The 18,471-nt window shown below is 40.4% G+C and overlaps 1 protein-coding gene across 1 annotated transcript; it reads left to right on the plus strand.

Annotated features, from left to right (window-relative positions):
* The first annotated feature begins 9,730 nt into the window (after positions 1-9,730).
* LOC131909087 (kynureninase-like) lies at positions 9,731-13,536 on the plus strand. The gene is made up of 3 exons (XM_059260388.1): positions 9,731-10,326; positions 11,481-11,711; positions 13,399-13,536. Exons 1-3 carry the CDS (start codon positions 10,231-10,233, stop codon positions 13,528-13,530), a joined length of 459 nt encoding a protein of 152 aa, XP_059116371.1. The 5' UTR covers positions 9,731-10,230; the 3' UTR covers positions 13,531-13,536.
* The last annotated feature ends 4,935 nt before the right edge of the window (positions 13,537-18,471 follow it).

Raw genomic sequence — 18,471 nt, forward strand, 5'->3', positions numbered from 1 at the left:
CACACACTTGCATGGGCATGCACATCTATTCACCCCAGAAAGGGAACACACAATAGATCAGAGTAACATTTAAACCAAAGTCAACTTTGTAAAACAGTGAGTTTTCATTGGAGTTACTAACAGGAGTATGGGTAAAGGGTTTCTTACAGAAGCAGGGGTAACTCAAAACAGTACTGTCACCAAGGTAGCCACCCCAATGCCTGTGGTGACTGATGAAAGCTACAAGCTAGGAGCTCTTTGCACAACTTGCAAATAGCTACAGAAGTCCCAGGATCTCCTCTGGGCTGTGAGGCTGGTCACTTTCCTCAAGGGCACTATTTGTTGCTTCTAGACACTGCTACATTCCCTACATTTTCCCTTGGTATTTTCACATCACACTGAATATCATTCACTACGCTTTTTCACATTTATTGATTCAATTGCTGTCTATTTTCCATTACCTTTTTGGTAGCCAGTTCCGCAGCTCCTGCAGCTTGTGATTTCCATCTGTGCATGGTGTTGCTACTTTTCTTGAGTTTCATGTAGATTCTTCATGTTGCTACTGCTATCTTCCATGCATTTTGTCAAGTCCTCTTTCAGAAAGGCATGAATGCTTGTAATCCATATCACTAAACAAAGAGGAAAGATTGTCTCTCTTTGAATGCTTGGCAAAAATAGGCATCCCAAGTTTTATAGCATGTTGTCAATTGAGTGCCTTAAACATGGTTTAATTCTTCCATTATTTGAAATTTTCTCTTTATTTGTGAGATTGAGATTTGTTATTTATTTTTGATGAATGGGGGCACATTTGCATATCCTCTTTGGTCAAATTTGTGCTTTGTTTAGGAAAACATAGCTCTTGGAATATTTTGTTATTCTCTCTCTCTGAAAAATAAAAAATAAAAAACAATACTCTTTATGAAATCACTCAAAAATAGCAAGAGCATTTCCCTATCTGTCATTTTCTCTTTAATTTGGTCTACCTTTCTAATAAGGATTTTAAGTGTTTACGAGTCTAGTATGTTTTACTTTATATTTTCTTCTTTCATTCATACTTAAAAAATAATTTTAAAATACTGAAAATAGGGTTAGAGGTGACTCAAGGACTAAGAGCACTTGCTGTTCTTCCAGTAGACCTGGGTTCAGGTCCCAGCAACTACATGGAACTGCTCACAACTGTCTGTAACTCCAGTTCCAGGAGATTCAGTGTCGTCTTCTGACCACCATGGATACCCACATGCATGGTGTACATACAGACAAGTATGCACACATGCATAGACAAAAATAAAACATAAATAAAAATAATGAAAATATACAAATGTATTTTCTTTACTCTGGGGTGTTTTAAATCACAATAATCATGTAGCACACGATGTAAGGCTGGCTTTTATGTATTCTATCCAGTTCCTTTTGTCTGAAGATGTTTCTTTTGCCAGTACTTTGCTTACTCATTTAATGTGTATTCTATATTTTTTAAAGCTTGTTGGATATTATTTACAAAATTAGACAGTAAACTCTTTTAAGTATTTCTACATTTCAAAGTCTGTTTTATTTTCATGCATTTATTATGTATAAATTGATAAACATTTCTCCAAGTTCCAAAAGTGAGTGTCATAGTCTTCATTCCAACAGCATTGCAATGACAATGCTGTGCCAGTCAGCTTATGTGACAAACACCTGGGAGGAAGAATTCAACTGAATTAGTCTGCATCTCAGTGGCAGGTTCTAGTTCATGGTCAGGGGACTCCATTGCCCTTGGGCCCACGGTGAGGCAGAGTCTCATAGAGGAAGGTCGTAGTAGAGAAAGGTGTCTCACCTCCTGGAACTCAGGAGGCAAGGAGAAGAGTAACTGGAAAGGGCCAAAGCTACACACAGTGCCCACAGTGCCCTCTTCCTCCAATGAGGCTCCACCTTCCACAGTTCTGCCAAGTATTCAAAGTTTGAGGCCACCAATAAGCCTTTACTTCAAATGATTTAAGTAGACTAGACCACTGATTAGAGTAGAGCCTTCATGATCAGTTTCTATGTCTGATGAACCCCTGTGGTATACCAAAGGCTGTGCTTGCTCATCTCCTGATCATTGCATCTAATCAAGTTGACAGGATATCATGGAAAACATTGTTCACAGAAAACTCATGATTGGGAGCATTGTGCTTTTCTCAAAGTTTGTTTGTTTGTTTGTTTGTTTACTCTAAATTGTTTCATCCTGTTTTCCAGCTAACAGAGGCATACATGATTTTTTCCTATATGATCTATATTTTCTATCTGGCTCATTCAAATACATTCAGTGTAAACTAAGTTCAAACTGAAGGAAGACATTTCTTTAGGAAATTATTCAAACACCCTCAGCACTCTATCAAGTTTTGCTAGGCCAGCTTTCTAGGATTCTACTGTAAAATATCATGGACTAGTAGGTAACTTTAGCATTTAAGCTTTGGTTTGTCATTAAAAACAAAACCCCCATGAATGTTCTTCTAAATCATTTAAGAGATTAAAAAAATCATTGTATAACAAAATATTATATAACTGTATTTTACTCTACTAAAATGAAATAAATAATGTGAGAAAATTAAATTCTCCTCATTTTTGATAGTGTCTTATTCTATTGTATAACATTTATATATTTAAGTATTTGCTAACTTGCACCACAATTTATTTTAATATACTGGCCACAAAATCCCTAAATCAACTGCACTAGTGTTGTAGACCAAACGCCTATTGTTATCTTATATTTTAGGTTAGTGGGATGGTTTGGCCATGAACTCAGTACAAGATTTAAGATGGATAACAGTAAGTATATTTAACTTTATCATATGCAATTTTGTTTTGACTTTATTCTAATTTTCAACTGACTTTGTATTCCATGTAATAGACATGCCCCATGGAGAATGCATTTTGAAAATGTCACTGTGGCTTCCAAAATAAGAAATGACATTTCAGTATGTAAGGCTAAGTGTTTATAGATTTAGCATGATTTTGTATTTTATCCCTTTGAAGAGAGATTAAAGGAAGTGAAATCTAGCCTGTGGCTCATGTGGCTTGGTCAGATTCCCGAGTAGGAATGGCCAAAACACAGGCAGGGAAGATGGGGCCATTTGGTGATTGAGGCCAGAGCCAGAGAAACATGAATGTCAATCCCAATTTGCTGCTTAATAGTTTTGTGATAATGCCAGTCATTGTTTGTTCTGTTCCACATATTTAATGTGAATAATGTGGACTTCAGTGTTTGCTTTAAGAGTAAGTTAAACTCAAAATTACAAAGCCAATGGCATGCTACAGCCCTTTTAACAAATGTTCCATTTTATTCTTGTTCCAAATATTCCCTTGCTGTGACATTTGCCACATACCAAAGAGTAAGAATCCCTATAAGCAGCTATGTCAATGGGTAGTAAGCTGCCACGCACAAGGGTCACATCTGCCCTCTTCCTTTTTCCCAGGACTGTGCTCTAGTCTTCTACAACACTGGAGGCATCCATTTTCCAATTAAGCATAAATTCAGGGGTTTTTGTATGTGTCCAGATCTTTGGAACTCTTTATGTGTCTTTAAATTGGCAGTACCCAGGTCACAGAGTCCTGAAAGACAAGCCTAGTTAAATCAGAAGCCACACTGCTAACCTGTTAGCTTCATGCCAGTCACTTCAACTGAGGTGAGGTTTCTTACCCGTCGAGAGGAGATTTGATTAGGTCAAGAACAGAACTGGCTCTCTTGCTGTGAGACGGAAGCTGTTCTGCTCAGCTTGGTAATGTAGTGCTAATGCAGCCATAGAGGCTAATAGAAGTCACCGAGATGGTTGTCCAATAAGCCTTTACTTAAAATGATTTAAAACCATGTAATGGATTGGACTTTGCCTGCTGGTTTTATTTCAGCTAGCCCAAGGCTTGATAAATTTCCAAAGAAATTTAACATTTTTTTCTTAGTTTTAAATGAATTTCTGGCCACACCAATGTTATTAGGTTTAACTTGCATCAGTTCAATGTACTTAATTGAGTTAGGGGGTACAACTTTATTTTTTGGCTCACCACACATAGACAGATTTTTTTTTTAAATCTCCTCTCCTTTTCCTAAGAAATCCATGTGACCTAATAAAACTCCTAGAGCTAAAACCACCTTCGTGAGTCATTTCATTCATCTCTCTGCCTTCAGGTGACTCAGGATCACATGCCTTCACATCTTGATGTTCTCTCTCATGACATGACATTCATAATATTTTTAAAGCATAGAGTAAAAAGGAAACACTGTCTTGGAACCAGGAAGAGAGAGGGTAGGGTTTGGATGATTTTTATCTTCCTGTGAGGGTGCTAGCTGACGGGGCTGAGCCCAAGTCATAGGAATTGCCGTGGAGTGAAAATACATCAGATTTTTCCCTCCATTGAGTTTCTTTTACATAGTTCAGGAATACCATGGAGGGGGGAATATGGTTTTAAGTCTTACTCTTTCAATATTGACTTCTTTATAGTTGTAAGCCCTTCTTTAAAGTATGTTGTAAATAATGATGTTATACTAATTTTTCAGAACTGCAGTTAATCCCTGGGGCCAATGGATTCCGAATTTCCAACCCTCCCATTTTGTTGGTCTGTCCCTTGCACGCTAGTTTAGAGGTAAGGAACCTGGGCTTCTGCCTTCCCACATCCTTCCTGCGTACCTCACCTGGTTGTCACGGGTCCTAAAGAGTTTCTGCTAATCAAAAAGTTCCTGTCATTTTCCAACAAACAATGGAGAAAAGGCAGCATTTCCTACTGGGACAGTGATTATTACTATGACCTTAAATTTGTTTTATTTGTTAATTGTGCCCGACATGGGGAGACACGTCTTTTGCTGTTCTCCTGAGATGTGTGTGGACTTGACAGAGTCAATGTTCACCTTTCCACAAACCAAATGAGCGTGGAACATTGAATTCTAATTTAATTCACTCAAGTAGCTGGTATTTATTGAGGAATTGGCAGGCATTGTTGTGACATCTAGATATCTTGGTACTTCTAGTTCAACAAGCTGAGGAATCACTAAAGTGCCCTGTAAAAAAGTAACAGGAGGCTAACTTCATAAGATAACTGAAGAATTAGGGAAACCATACATAGGGTAAGGTGGCCTCACTAAACCGGGTAGATATTTTTCTTATTGAGATGTCTACGGCATTGTATCCATGCATAATTTCTAGTATAATCACTCAGTATTTTCTTTTAAATGAATTCATACATTTGTCTACATTGATTTTACACAATATTAATATTTATAAAATCATTTAGGTTTATAGATATGTATGTATACAAAAAGTAGATACAGAAAAATGAACATATCTAGAAACCCAAACTGTTAGTGATATTCTAAATTCATTCAAGTAAATATATTATACATAACTATTACTCATCAAGTAATTAAAATTATATAATTTGGAGCTAGAGAAGAGGCTCATGGGTTAAGAATACTGGCTGTATTTCCACAGGACTTGGGTTTGATTTCAGACACTCACATGACAACTCACAACTGTCTGTAACTCCAGTCCCAGGGAATCCAATTCCCTCTTCTAACCTCTGTGGGCGTCATACACACATGTGGCATATGCATACACATGCATACAGACAAAACACCCCTACTCACAAAATAATACATTTCCAAAGTTATATACATAATATTGATACATATATCAATTGAATACATTTGACTGAAATGTATTAAAAATCATACCTCTTTAAACAAATGCTTAAACAGATACCTCCTAGCCAAATAAAGATTTGTATTTGTTTTTTAATGCCTTCTAAAACCATCTAATTCATGATATTTTAGGAAAGCTGTTGTGCAGGATTTGAGCTTGAAAGGGTTTTTTTAATTTTTATTTTTATTTTGCAATACAATTCAGGTCCACACATCAGCCACGGATTACCCCGTTCTTCCCCCTCGAGAGGGGTTTTAAAGAAATGATATCTCTTCTAAACCAAAAATATAGTAGTTTCTCATTATGGCCACTGGGTGGCAGTATCAAATTCCTGTTTTTGTACATCTTCACCACTAGATAGTGATAATTGTCTTTCTCATTTCATCCTAGTTTAGGAAGCACCTACTCAGTTTGACCACTAGATGGAGCATGTGCTGTTTTCACCTTTTGGGACTGTTTTGTTTTGACAGAAAATAGATCAAATGACAAGATTGTTTTTCGGCCAGTGTAACACTTTTTAAAGTCTTTTGGAGGACAAGCCTGTTTAGTACTTTGTGTAATGATATTTAGTAGTTGTCTAATAGTATTTAATAACTAGTATCCATGAGGAGAAAACTTGTTTAGCAATTTGAAAACAGCAAGTGTCATCTCAGTTTGCAAGGTTTTAACTGAAGGGCTAAGTATGGAAGCAACCAAGACATACCCTAGGGAGCTAGAGAGTCCTAGTATTTAGCTCATAGCTTCTGATTTCTGATCCGTATATTCCAACATTGTCTTTTTTTTTTTTTTAAGACAAGATAACCTCCAACTCAGCTCTCTCCACCTTTGGAGTGGGGTGATTCTAGCCCCTGGGGCCACACCCAGCCCCACTCACTTTAGCAAACTATCTGCACACAAGGGTGGCAGACTGTCCTTTATCCTACCACTGGTCTACTGTGCTGGATTAGAGCCACCTGCACCAACTTTCCATTCTCAGACTCGAGGACTGACTGATCTTCCCCTTTAAAACCTAGACTTAAACCTACCAAAGAACCTTAGCAGCCGCCTGCAGCAGGACACACAGTCCTTCTGGACTCCAGTTGCTGCCATTCACTACCTAGGCTGTGTTCTGGCCAAATGATCCTTCCCCCTTTTTAGTTTTAATTTTTAGAAATTTTAATTACAATGTAATTTTGCCACTTTCTTCCTTTCTCTCCCTCTAGCCCCTCCTCCAATTCACCCCATGCCCCTCCCAAACTTACAGCCTCTTCTTTGATTATTATTGTTGAATATACTACTCAAGCTTTGTTTGGGCTAAAGTGGTTTTGAAATTTTTCCTCCACATTTTAAATGGCAAAGGTTTAAAATCCCAAAATAACACACAATTCCCATTCCCATTCTCTGATATACTAATCCCCCTGTATTTCTGAGCCACGTCAGTAAGCATGGGCAAATTAAACTCCTTGGTTTTACTTGTTTATAAGTTTTGTTTGTTTGGTTCTGGGGGAGAGCCAGCCATGCTGTGGAGACAAGAAAGGTGAAGTGTCATGGGGAAGGAAACAACGTAAGAAGGGGGGGGGGTTCAACGTGAGAAAGGCTGATCAGTGAGAGAAGAGCGGAGATAGGGAAGGCAAGCTGGGACAGAAAAGGACAAAAGAGATGGGAAGAGAGCGAGAGTGGGAGGGCATGCACCTTACTAAAATATGACCGATATTTAAATGAAAGAACAAATGCTTTAACCAGTTTGTCTTGTCTACCTTCCTTTCAAAACTGTTCTATATACTTGAAAAACAACTGGAGGATTCTACACTTAAAGATCAACTGGACAGGGACAGAGAGATGTCTCAGCGTGTAAGGCGCTTGCTGCACAAACCAGGGGACCTGTGTAGATAAAGGTGGAAGGAGAGAACGGAAGTGGCAATGTTGTTCTCCGACCTCCACATGTGCACCACAGCACGCACGCCCCCACCCAATGCTTACATACATCTTTAAAAAATACATCACTTATGACTTTGTGTGCAACTACATTTGCTCAGCTGATATTGTTAAAGTATCTCCTGTCATCAGTTTCGAACTGCCACTTCCTGTCCACTGCTGGGTAGTAGTCATTCACACCACCACTTAAAATACACTGTGGCTGAGCAGGAAGAGAAGGAGACTGGGAAGAAGCCCACACTCCATTCCACACCAGACACTATGGATGACCTCGAACAAGCACAGCTGCTCCTGAGTATATTGCTCCATTTTTGTAATGAAGATGTTTGGAGCAGAGAATTTCAGAAGTTTCTACAGTCTTCTGACCACTGAGTTGAAATTTTTATGTATTTTATACTTAATGTTCATATTTTTATATATCAGTAAGTGTACAATTTCTACATCTGCTCAATATATAAATTTATTGTTATGGTATAAGCTACAATAACTATTCAAAAACACAAGCTAAGTATTCAGGTTGACTGCAGGGTGATGAAGCCCAAGACAGCAGCAAGGACAAATGCGAGGTGCTTCTTCACAAGGCTTCAGGATCCAAGTTTGAAAATTTAATAGAAGCCAGGTAGGCTTCGTGGCTCACTCCTTATGTCCCAGCACTCAGGAGGCAGAGGCAGAGACAGGTGAATGAATATCTGTGAGCTCCAGGCCCACCAGGGCTGCATAGGAAGACCCTGTCTCAAAAAAAAAAAAATGAATAAAGAAGGAAGAAATGAGAGAAAGAAAGGAGAAAGAAAGGGAAGGGAATGCAGGAAAAAAGAGAAATAAAAGGAAAATAAAAAAGAATTTAAGAGAAAAAAATCCGAACAATGGAATACTCAGCATTCTACATGGTTTTACTCCTTGAAGGATCTAACCTTCTACCTTGAGAGTCTAGCCTTCTTCCTTGAGGGTCTAACCTTCTACCTTGAAGATCAAACCTCACCCTAGCTTGAAGATCTAACCTTCCTAGTCTTATGTTCATTTTACACAGTAACAACAAAATAAAGCAAATAGAGAAACCTGCCAAGAATTCTTTTAAAAGCTATAAGATTTTAAAATTGTATTTTTCTTTCTTTTTTGTTGTTTGTTTGTTTGTTTTGAGACAGGGTTTCTTTGTATAGCTTTGGCTGTCCTAGAACTAACTCTGTAGACTAGGCTGGCCTTGAACTTACAGAAATCTTCCTGCTTGTGCCTCCCAAGTGCTGGGATTAAAGGCGTTCACCACCACCGCCAGGTAAAATTGTATTTTTCAACTTCCTCTTTAAAAAAATTTCTTTTTTGATTCTTGAACGAATGAAGTAAAAAAAAAAAGCAACAAGGAAAGCAGGCCCATGTTATATTTCCCTAACTCCCATCAACTCATCTTTGGGTTCTTTGGTTTTTGTTTTGTTTTGTTTTGTTTTTCCAGGCTGAGGATGAAGCCCCTTGGACTTTAGGCAAGCATTCCAGCACTGAGCCCATCCGCAGCTCTCTTCAATGCAGGACTTCAGAACCTACTTCTCAGCTCTGTGAGGACACTATAGGAAGGCTCAGGCTATGTTGTGGTTTGAATGTGGTCCCCACAGATTCGGGTATTTGAGTGTCTGGTCCCCAGCTCAAGAAACCATCTTAAAAGGAGGTGGAGTTCTGCTGGAGGAAGCTGAACATAAGGGCAGGCCTTGGAATTTTATAGTGTGTCCCAACTTCCAGTCTGCCCTGTTCCTGAAGGTGGACACAGTGTGACTAGAACTGTTAGCAGGCATAAACTCTTCCTTGTTCACATTGCTTATTGTCAGGTCACAGGTAACAGGAACTGTGACTAGAAAGACCACAGCCACTCTTGCTGTGGCTGTAAAGCGGGAAAATAATTTTATATTTATTTTTCTGTGGAAGAGTAAACCATTTTGTAATATAAAAGATAAAATGGGTTGACATTGAACACAAAGATGTTTTAGTTATAAAAGAAATCAGTAAAAGCAAATGCCTCATCTTTTTTAAGAACACAAGAAATGCTAGCTAATAGTCTCCAAGAGATTCTTTTACCTGTTGATATAAATGAATTATTAAAAGTGGACAACTTGCTCTCCCTATGCATGGGGTCTTCATTCATGGAGTCATATTCAGGGGAAAACATTCTCCTCACACAGACCTGTGTTTTCCTTGTCATTATATCCAGATGATACAGTGTTTACAAGTAGCTCCACAGCAGTTGTGCTGTGTTAGCAGGATCCTTAAGTATTATAGTGTGTGAGAGGATGTGTGATGATCACATGAAAGTCCAATGCTATTATATTTATGGAATTTGGTTGTCAAGGGTTTGGATACTTGTAAGAGTTCCGGAAGCAGATGGAAAGGAGCAACTGTATTTTACACATTACCCTATGTGCATATTTGGGGGCCAGTAACTGAACCAGAAAATTTTATATAATAGTTTACTAAACAAAATATTTTTAGAATATTATAATATCCAAAGAGAAACTTGAGCTAATGTATCTCATAGTCTTGTTTCAAACACTTACGAGCCATGCCTTGCCAATCTGCTCCTACCCTTCAAGGAGTATGCTGACCTAAATCCTGACTGGCTTCTCAGAAGCTCCAGCCCGCCAACATCTTGTTTTGCACAAGGTAATGAAACTTCCAGCAGCTTGGACCTAATGTCCTGAAGCTAGTGATGTTGACACCTGATCTCTACAAAGACACCAGCACCTTCCTACACCTGCCTCTGCCCGCAGCTGCTTCGGTGTGCAGCTGCCTCTGCCTGGAACAGGTGCATTCACTCATCTCAAACATATTTCCCTTCAGCAGTTTCCCGGCCTTAGGCACAGACAGAAGATCTAGAGTAACCATCAGTCTCTGCCTGCGGCTGGATCTTCGCTGACTCACAATCCTAGCAAATCCATACTTCATACACTGTAGATCCAGAGAAATCTTTGCTTACTGTTTCAAGTCTGATTAGAATGCCTTCTCACACATGCTGTTTATGTCTTGATAAAACCCAGATACCACTAAATGACACCACCCATATTTGTTCTTGATATTTTGGCTCATGTCATAGCAAAGGACATTAAATGGCATGCCATATACATCATGCTGTTAACATTTCCCCCAGTTCTTACATGGAGGATACATTTTTAAACAAGACAGAAAAGCATGTCTGTTATGGCCCATAACATTACTACACCAATCACTGTAAACCCTTGTCACTCATTGTGATAGGCCCATCAGACAGCAAATGACAGTATTTTACACAAGTACTAGAGTTTTGCAAGGAAAGGAGCAGTGGAAGGTGGTGGTGACTAAACTCCTCAGCAACAATAAGTATTTATGCCACATTATTAGCTTCCCTGAGAAAATCAGCTTCATAATTTAACTTTTAACAATATAAGCTGGGTGGTGGTGAATCACACCTTTAATCCGAGCACTCAGGAGGCAGGGGCAGCTGGATCTCTGAGTTCAAGGACAGCCTGGTCTACAGAGCAAGTTCCAGCACAGCCAGAGCTAGACAGAAAAACCCTGTCTCAGAAAACAAACGAACAACAACAAAACAGTACTGACTTGGGAAAATGTAGTGATCACCAAGACACTGTGGACAATACCAGGAACCTCATTTACAAATATATTTGTCTTGTTTTGAGTGGTCTGTGGACCAAACTACAGACAACAGTTGAATGGTCTGAAGCAAAAATATTCTCCTCTTGCAAACATTGTTTAAATGGCATTTTGCATATATTTTCTGTCATGGAAGCTTTACCTAATGATAAAGCATTAAAAGATAGCATGTTTCCATGGAGAGAAGATGTTCTAAAAATGTGTTTTTTTAATAGTTCAAAAATTGGAATTTCCTTTTTTCTGTGTGATTTCCATTTAACTTTCGCTTCTCTTTGACGCAGAAGCCACTGCTAATCTGATTGTTATTCTCAGCTCTTTCAGAAAGCAACTATGACAGCGCTGAGGAGAAAATCCATTCTGCTGACAGGCTATCTGGAATACATGCTCAAACAATACCACAGCAAAGAGAACACAGAAAACAAGGGGCCCGTTGTGAACATCATCACCCCGTCCAGAGCAGAGGACCGAGGCTGCCAGTTAACACTGACCTTTTCCATTTCCAGGAAAGGCGTTTTTGAGGAACTCGAAAAAAGAGGAGTCGTTGTGAGTATATGATCAGTTTCTGTCTTGCACTGAACCACAGTTTCTCTTTGGGCTCCAAGTTGGGATGAGTATTGTGTTCCTCAGTTCACCCTTTATTACATATCATTCCCATTAGCCAGTCAGGATAAGTCAAACACCAACTCAGCACTCAGCACTCCGCTGAGGGATAGCCGGAAGGGCCCTCTGTTGTTTCTGATCAAATGGAATACACGACAAATCCTGCTTTTGAAAAATAGTCTTGGCCGGGCGGTGGTGGCGCACGCCTTTAATCCCAGCACTTGGGAGGCAGAGCCAGGTGGATCTCTGTGAGTTCGAGGCCAGCCTGGGCTACCAAGCGAGTTCCAGGAAAGGCGCAAAGCTACATAGAGAAACCCTGTCTCAAAAAAAAAAAAAAAAAAAAAAAAGTCTTACATTATTTTCTCAGTTTTTTAAAGATTTATTTATTTATTATATATACAATGTTCTGTCTGCATATATGCCTACACCCCAGAAGAAGGAACCAGATCTCATCATAGATGGATGTGAGCCACCATGTGGTTGCTGGGAGTTGAACTCAGGACCTCTGGAAGAGCAGACAGTGCTCTTAAACTCTGAGACATCTCTCCAGCCCATTTCTTCAGTTTTTTGACAGCTAAGCAGAGATATATTTCATCAGACTCGGTGAAAACAAAATTTTCACCAGTTTTGGCTTGTACATGATGCAAGTTACAGGGTTAAAGGTAACCCTTTTATATTTTATTGAAAGAAATAAAACTAATCACCCTCACTTGGTTGATTAAACTAAATTAATCTCATTTTGGCACTTCAATCAAAAACAATGTGGTGACATTTCTGAGGAATGGGAACGAGACAAAGAATATTGACTCTTGCTTAAACCCTGTGTTTAGGTGGCCTTCTTAGCCTTTTGGGAAGAACTGACACATATTATTGAGGTAGTTGCAAGAAAAAAGGTGTATGAGTTGGGCTGCATTCCACTCATTAGTACTCACACCTTTAGAAAGTTACCCTGCCTCAGAGCTCATGTTATAGTAACAGCATTGCAAACCAAGCTGAGGCCCTCCCAAGCTCTGTGCTCTCAGGAAATCCATGCTCCTTTGGCTTGAGATTTCCCATATTTATTCTGAGTTTAATAACACTACAAAGAGTCATTATAGAAATTAAACAAGATAGCATACCCAGACTATATTAACTAATGTCTATAATCGACATTCCTTAAAGTTGGCCATGGTGATAACTAGGCCAGGTAAAATTATTTGTTCCTACTACCAAACACATCAACAGTCCCAGGGACATATAGACAAGTCCTCTCTCCATGGTCAGGGATTAGAGACTTAAATAAAGCTCCTAAAATCTCACCAAGGCACTTGTACATTTACATTGGTCCCAGAGATCCATCTGATCTGGGGCTTACCCTCTGGAAAGCAGGTTATAGGATCCACTTTAAGAGATAACGCTCAGTGTCTTCAGAAACATAATTTGGACATTCACATGAGAACCCACTGTTGGTGTCATTATTAAGAGCAAAGTTTAGACTAACAGAGACATAGAGTTTTACTTACAGTGACAGAAAAAAATTGCTCATATATTGTGTTATAGGGAAGTCACGGTCTATGGAATCTTATCATGTAAGTAGAATTTCTGTGTGTGGATATTGCTTAGATGATGGCTTTATGTTTTTTCTCTCCAGTGTGACAAGCGAGAACCAGATGGTATCCGTGTGGCCCCCGTTCCTCTCTATAATTCTTTCCATGATGTTTATAAGTTCGTCAGACTGCTCACTGCCATACTTGACTCTTCAGAAACTAGCCATGTTTTCTAGAATCACTCAAGCAAATCTCATTTCACTACTACTGAATTCCAGTCATTAAAAAATATCTAGAACTTGATTGCCTAGAATTGGTAATAATTATATAAACTTAGATAAAATTTGATATCTGTTTTAATGACGGTGTTGTTGGGGAATGTAGTGTCTCTGAGACTAGACAGTCAGACATGACATGACATGACTCCAGCCTGGAGGTCACTGTCTTGATCACTTGTATATTCCATGGTCACTGAAAGATTTTCTGTTTAATTTGTGATTGAACTGACAGCTTTATAATGTCTGAGGACTTCTTGCATCCTCATTGGAAGTGTTACTTTAATTTTGATGTAAAAAAGTTTTTCTTTTAAAACTTGTAATAATCTTGAATTGTAAATCTTGTAAAAACTTGAATAATCTAAAATATGTATGATCATATGATATTTCACCAAATTCCAGGAAAAGAAAACCCATTTTCTATGCTGTTACAATCGTGTGTGTGTGTGTGTGTGTGTGTGTGTGTGTGTGTGTGTGTGTGTACACCCATGTAAATTCACATACATGAGGGATGATGGTGAGAGTGCTTAGGCTACATGCTCATGTGAAGCCAGAGGTCAACACTGGGTATCTTCCTCAATCACTGTCCACTTAATTTTTAAAATTTTTATTCATGTATTTTATGCATATGAGTGTTTTGCTTGCATATATGTCTGTCCATCATGTACATGCTGTGTCTACTGCAGCTAGAATAGGGTGTCAGATCACCTGGGACTGGAGTTACAGCCATTTGTGAGCCACTGTGTGGGTGCTGAGAATCGAACCCAGGTCCTCTGGAAGATCAGCGAGTGCTCTGGTCCTCTATCTCCCCAGCCTGTCCATCTCATATTTTGATATAGGTTTCCTCACCAAACCTGGAGCTCACTCCTTCAGCTAGCTGACCAGTGAGTCTTCGGGGTTTTTCTGTCTCTGCCCCCTCTCATTAGTCCTGGGATATAGATGTATGCTGCTACACATAGATTTTACATGGGTTCTGGAATCTGAACACTGGTCCTAATGTTTGTGCATCAAGCACTTCAACCACCAAGCATTCCCCAGACATCACATTGTTATTTTAACGTTCTTTTATATTTGTTCTTTGTGTCTTTCACATCATGCATCTCTATCTCATTCATTTCCCCATCCCTCTGTATCCGCCCTCTGCCCTTGCAGCACCCCCCTCCAAAATAAAACAAAATAAAATTTAAAAGAAATCAGTCTCATCATGGAAGCGGTAGTGTCACACACTGAGTCATGCAGTAAACCCTTTTACCCATATATCTTTACTTGCAAATGTTCATTGCAAAGAGTTGTTGGTCTGGTTCGAGGCCTCTGGTTTCTGCTACACTATCAATGCTGGACCCTCACTGGGACTCCTCTTGGGTATCCTCTTGTTGGCTTGTGTCATGGAGATCCTGCAGCTTTGAGTCTGCAGGACCAGTCCCTTCACATGCTCCAGCAGGTAGCAGATGGGATGGATGTTGGGCTGAGCCAACTCATAACTCTTGTTCAGGGCCTAGGTAGTTGCAAGGTTGATAGACCTACCAGGTCTCCCTTGTCCTCACCACCAGGTTGAGCTCTCCAGTGTTGCCCTGGCTAGTTTACCCCTTACAGCAATGAGCAAGGGGTGGGGCCAGTTCTCCTGCTTTCATGTCCCCAGGGTCAGTTTTCCCACACCTACACCTTCAGGGACAGGTCTACTATGTTGCCCAGGTGTTAATGGGGAGGAGGGTATGCCATCTCTCCCCTGCCCATGCTGCCACATAACAGGTGATTAATGGGGACTGCTCTCCCATGCTCACAACCTCAGGGCTGGCTTACCCACACCTCTGCCAATGGGATTGGCTCTATTGTGCTGCCCAGGGGAGTCAGCGGCTGGTAAGGGGGAGGGTCAGCTCCCTCACCCACCAGAGGTGGCAGGGGTAAAGGGGAAATGGCATCTTTCTCTTGCCCTCACCACCACATGGCAGACAAGGGGGAGGGGTGGCTAGTTATCCCACTCTCACACCCTCAGGGCTACCCCACCTGAGCCTCTGCCACCAGAGTCAGCTCTACTGTGCTGCCCAGGCCAGGAACAGGGCCCACTTTTCCAAACACTGAAGCTGGTAAAAGGAAAGGTCAGCTCTTTTGTCTGTAACAGGTGGTGAGGGGTGAGGGGGACATCTCTCCCCCACCCTCACCACCATATGAGAGAAGAGTTGTGGGGACAACAATCCCACTCTCACAACCTCAGGGCTAGCTCATCTACACCTCCACCAACAGAGTTGGCTCTAATATGTTGCCCAGGAGAGGTGCAGGGCCTGTTTTCCCGGGTGTTGCAGCTGGTAAAGGGATCGGTCAGCTCCCTAACAAGCTGGAGGAGGTAGGGGTGGGGGGCATCTTTCCCTCTCCCCACCACCACACACCAGATGAAGGAGGCGGTACCAACTATGCCCCTCTCACATCCTCAGAGCTCAGCCATCGTTTTTGATGCTACTACTAATACGTATTTATTGGCAAAGTATTCTAAATTTGCATGTATAAACAGCAAGATATGATGATTGCAACATGATTAGTAGTACTAATTTGATAAACTTGAATTAAATAAACTAGGTCAAACAACTACTTTTGATGCAGTAAATAATAAGATGTGAGACTAATATCCAACAGCTACCAACACACACAACACTCTTGTTTACTAAGCAGTTCGATTCCATGTGTTCACTCATATCTTGATTAATGCAACAAAGCTCTCCACTACATTATCTTACCTGCATTGATGGAATGGCCCTCAGGACACTGAACCTCATACATGCATGGCCTCCTATATGGGATAGTTTTTGAGTTTCACAGTGGTCAACAAAACAGACACAGTTTCCATTTCCAAGGAACATAGATCCATGGAGTTCAGCCCATTAATCCTGGAAAAAATAAAAAAAAAATACTTAATTACAACTGGCAGCTGTTGTACCCAGAGTCCCCAAAAGACCACCAGAGATTGAATCCGATGCAAAAGCAAAGAGTCTTTGTATTGCAAGTTAACTCAGGACTCTCCATCCGTCTGATGCAGCAGCAGAGCAGGAGAGACCCTGAGTAGCAATGGGGCAGGATTTTTAAAGCAAGGGGAGACTGGGGTCTACAGACTAGATATGGTCAGACAGACTCAGGATTGGTTTATGTGTGTGACAATCATGCTAGTAACTTTTAATTGGCTAGGGTTAGTTGGGGGCTACAGTTAACCATTTTGAGGCAGGCCTGGACAAGTCCCAGGCTTTGTCTTTGAGCTACCATGGAGGCTGGGAGGCCTAGCATGTACTGACTGTGGAGGCTGCTCAGTGGCCCAGGCTCTGTCCTTGACTCATGCACGTAGCTCTAAGTTGGTAAGGGCTCCCAGACAGTAAACAATTGGCTGAACCTTGAGTGGTCAGAGTATGTACAGAAAGGCAGCTACTGCAAAGGCTATGACTTTTGTTCATGGCCCTCCCAGAAACTGCTTGCTCAAGTCTGAGGAAACTGAACTTGAAGCCTGATCCCTGAGAGAAGAATGAGCAGCCTTTTATGGCGTCTGTCTGATCCTTTCAGTGACATCTGTTGATGATGTCCTAGGTAGTTCTCTGTTGCTGGCATAAATATTGTGCTGGCTAGTGTTTTGTCAATTGGACACAAGCTAGAGTCATTTGTGAAGAGAGAACCTCAACTGAGAAAATGCCTACACCAGATTGGCTTGTAAGCAAGCTTGTGGTATATGTTCATAACTGATGATTGATGTGGGAGGTCCCAGCTCACTGGGGATGATGCCACTCCTTGACAGGTAGCCCTGGGTGCTATAAGGCAGTCTGACAAAGTTATGGGGAAAAGCCAGTAAACATCATTCCTCCATGACTTCTTTTTCAGTTTCTACCTCCAGGTTTCTGCCTTGAATTTCTGCCCTGACTTCCTTGGATGATGGATCACAGACTGTAAGGCGAAATAAACCATTTGCTTTCCAAGTTGCTTTTGGTCGTGGTGTTTTATCACAGCAATAGAAATGTTAACGAAGACAAACACCATCACCAAAAACGACTTAGGGAGGAAGTGGTTTATTTCATCTTACAGGTCACACAACCCATTGCTGAATGAAGTCAGGGCAGGAGCTCCAGCCAGCCCTGAATTTGAAGCAGAAACCATGGAGACATTCTGCTTACTTGCTTGCTCACAGGCTTCTGTTCAGCTATCTCTCTCATACAGCACAGGCCCATCTACCAGGGATGTACTGACCCACAGTGCCTGGCCCTCCCACATCAGTTAGCAAACAAGTGAATGCCCACAGACATGCCCACAGGACAATCTGATAGAGGTAATGTCCCAAATGAAACTCTCTCAGATAAGTCTGGGCTTGTCAGGTTGACAGCTGAAGCTAACTAGGACTGATGATAAATAGATGACGGTATGAACTGGAAGACTTAACCTATATGATTGAGCAAGGGGAAGTGTTTGAAGATGTTTATAAGGTTATATTAAAACTATTTCATGCTAATCATACTAACGTTTTATCAAAATATAAACAGAAACCATGGAAGGAATACCATATGCACATAACCCACAATGAAATAAAGTGTTACAATCCTGTTCCCTTTCCTCTCCCCTGATGTCACGTTTGTAAATAACTTCCCTGTTTTTAAGAGTTTTCTATTCATGTATACCCATAAAAACAAATTCATTTTACTGTATAATAACATTGTATAAATGTAATAGCGTTGGATCTACTCAACTGCTTTTGCTCAACATCATTTTGTTTTCTGAGATTCACCTATTGTTTTGATTATCATTTCAGTATAGTATTCTATTCTGGTAATAGTTTACAAACATTTAGAGACGATTTATAAGTCATCTTTATGCTTTAATATAACTGAGAACTTTTCCCTGAGCATTTTCAAGTAATTTTATTGTATTTTTCCCATGGAG

This window comes from Peromyscus eremicus, chromosome 4 (assembly GCF_949786415.1).
Source record: "Peromyscus eremicus chromosome 4, PerEre_H2_v1, whole genome shotgun sequence".
Lineage (NCBI taxonomy): Eukaryota > Metazoa > Chordata > Mammalia > Rodentia > Cricetidae > Peromyscus > Peromyscus eremicus.

What these genes read in the sequence shown, in the direction of transcription:
- LOC131909087 (XM_059260388.1), top strand. Translation starts at nt 10,231, where the DNA reads ATGTTGACACCTGATCTCTACAAAGACACCAGCACCTTCCTACACCTG. An exon ending in GCTGCCTCTGCCTGGAACAG is followed by an intron (nt 10,327 to 11,480) that starts GTGCATTCACTC and finishes TGTTATTCTCAG; the next exon opens with CTCTTTCAGAAAGCAACTAT. An exon ending in TCGAAAAAAGAGGAGTCGTT is followed by an intron (nt 11,712 to 13,398) that starts GTGAGTATATGA and finishes TTTTCTCTCCAG; the next exon opens with TGTGACAAGCGAGAACCAGA.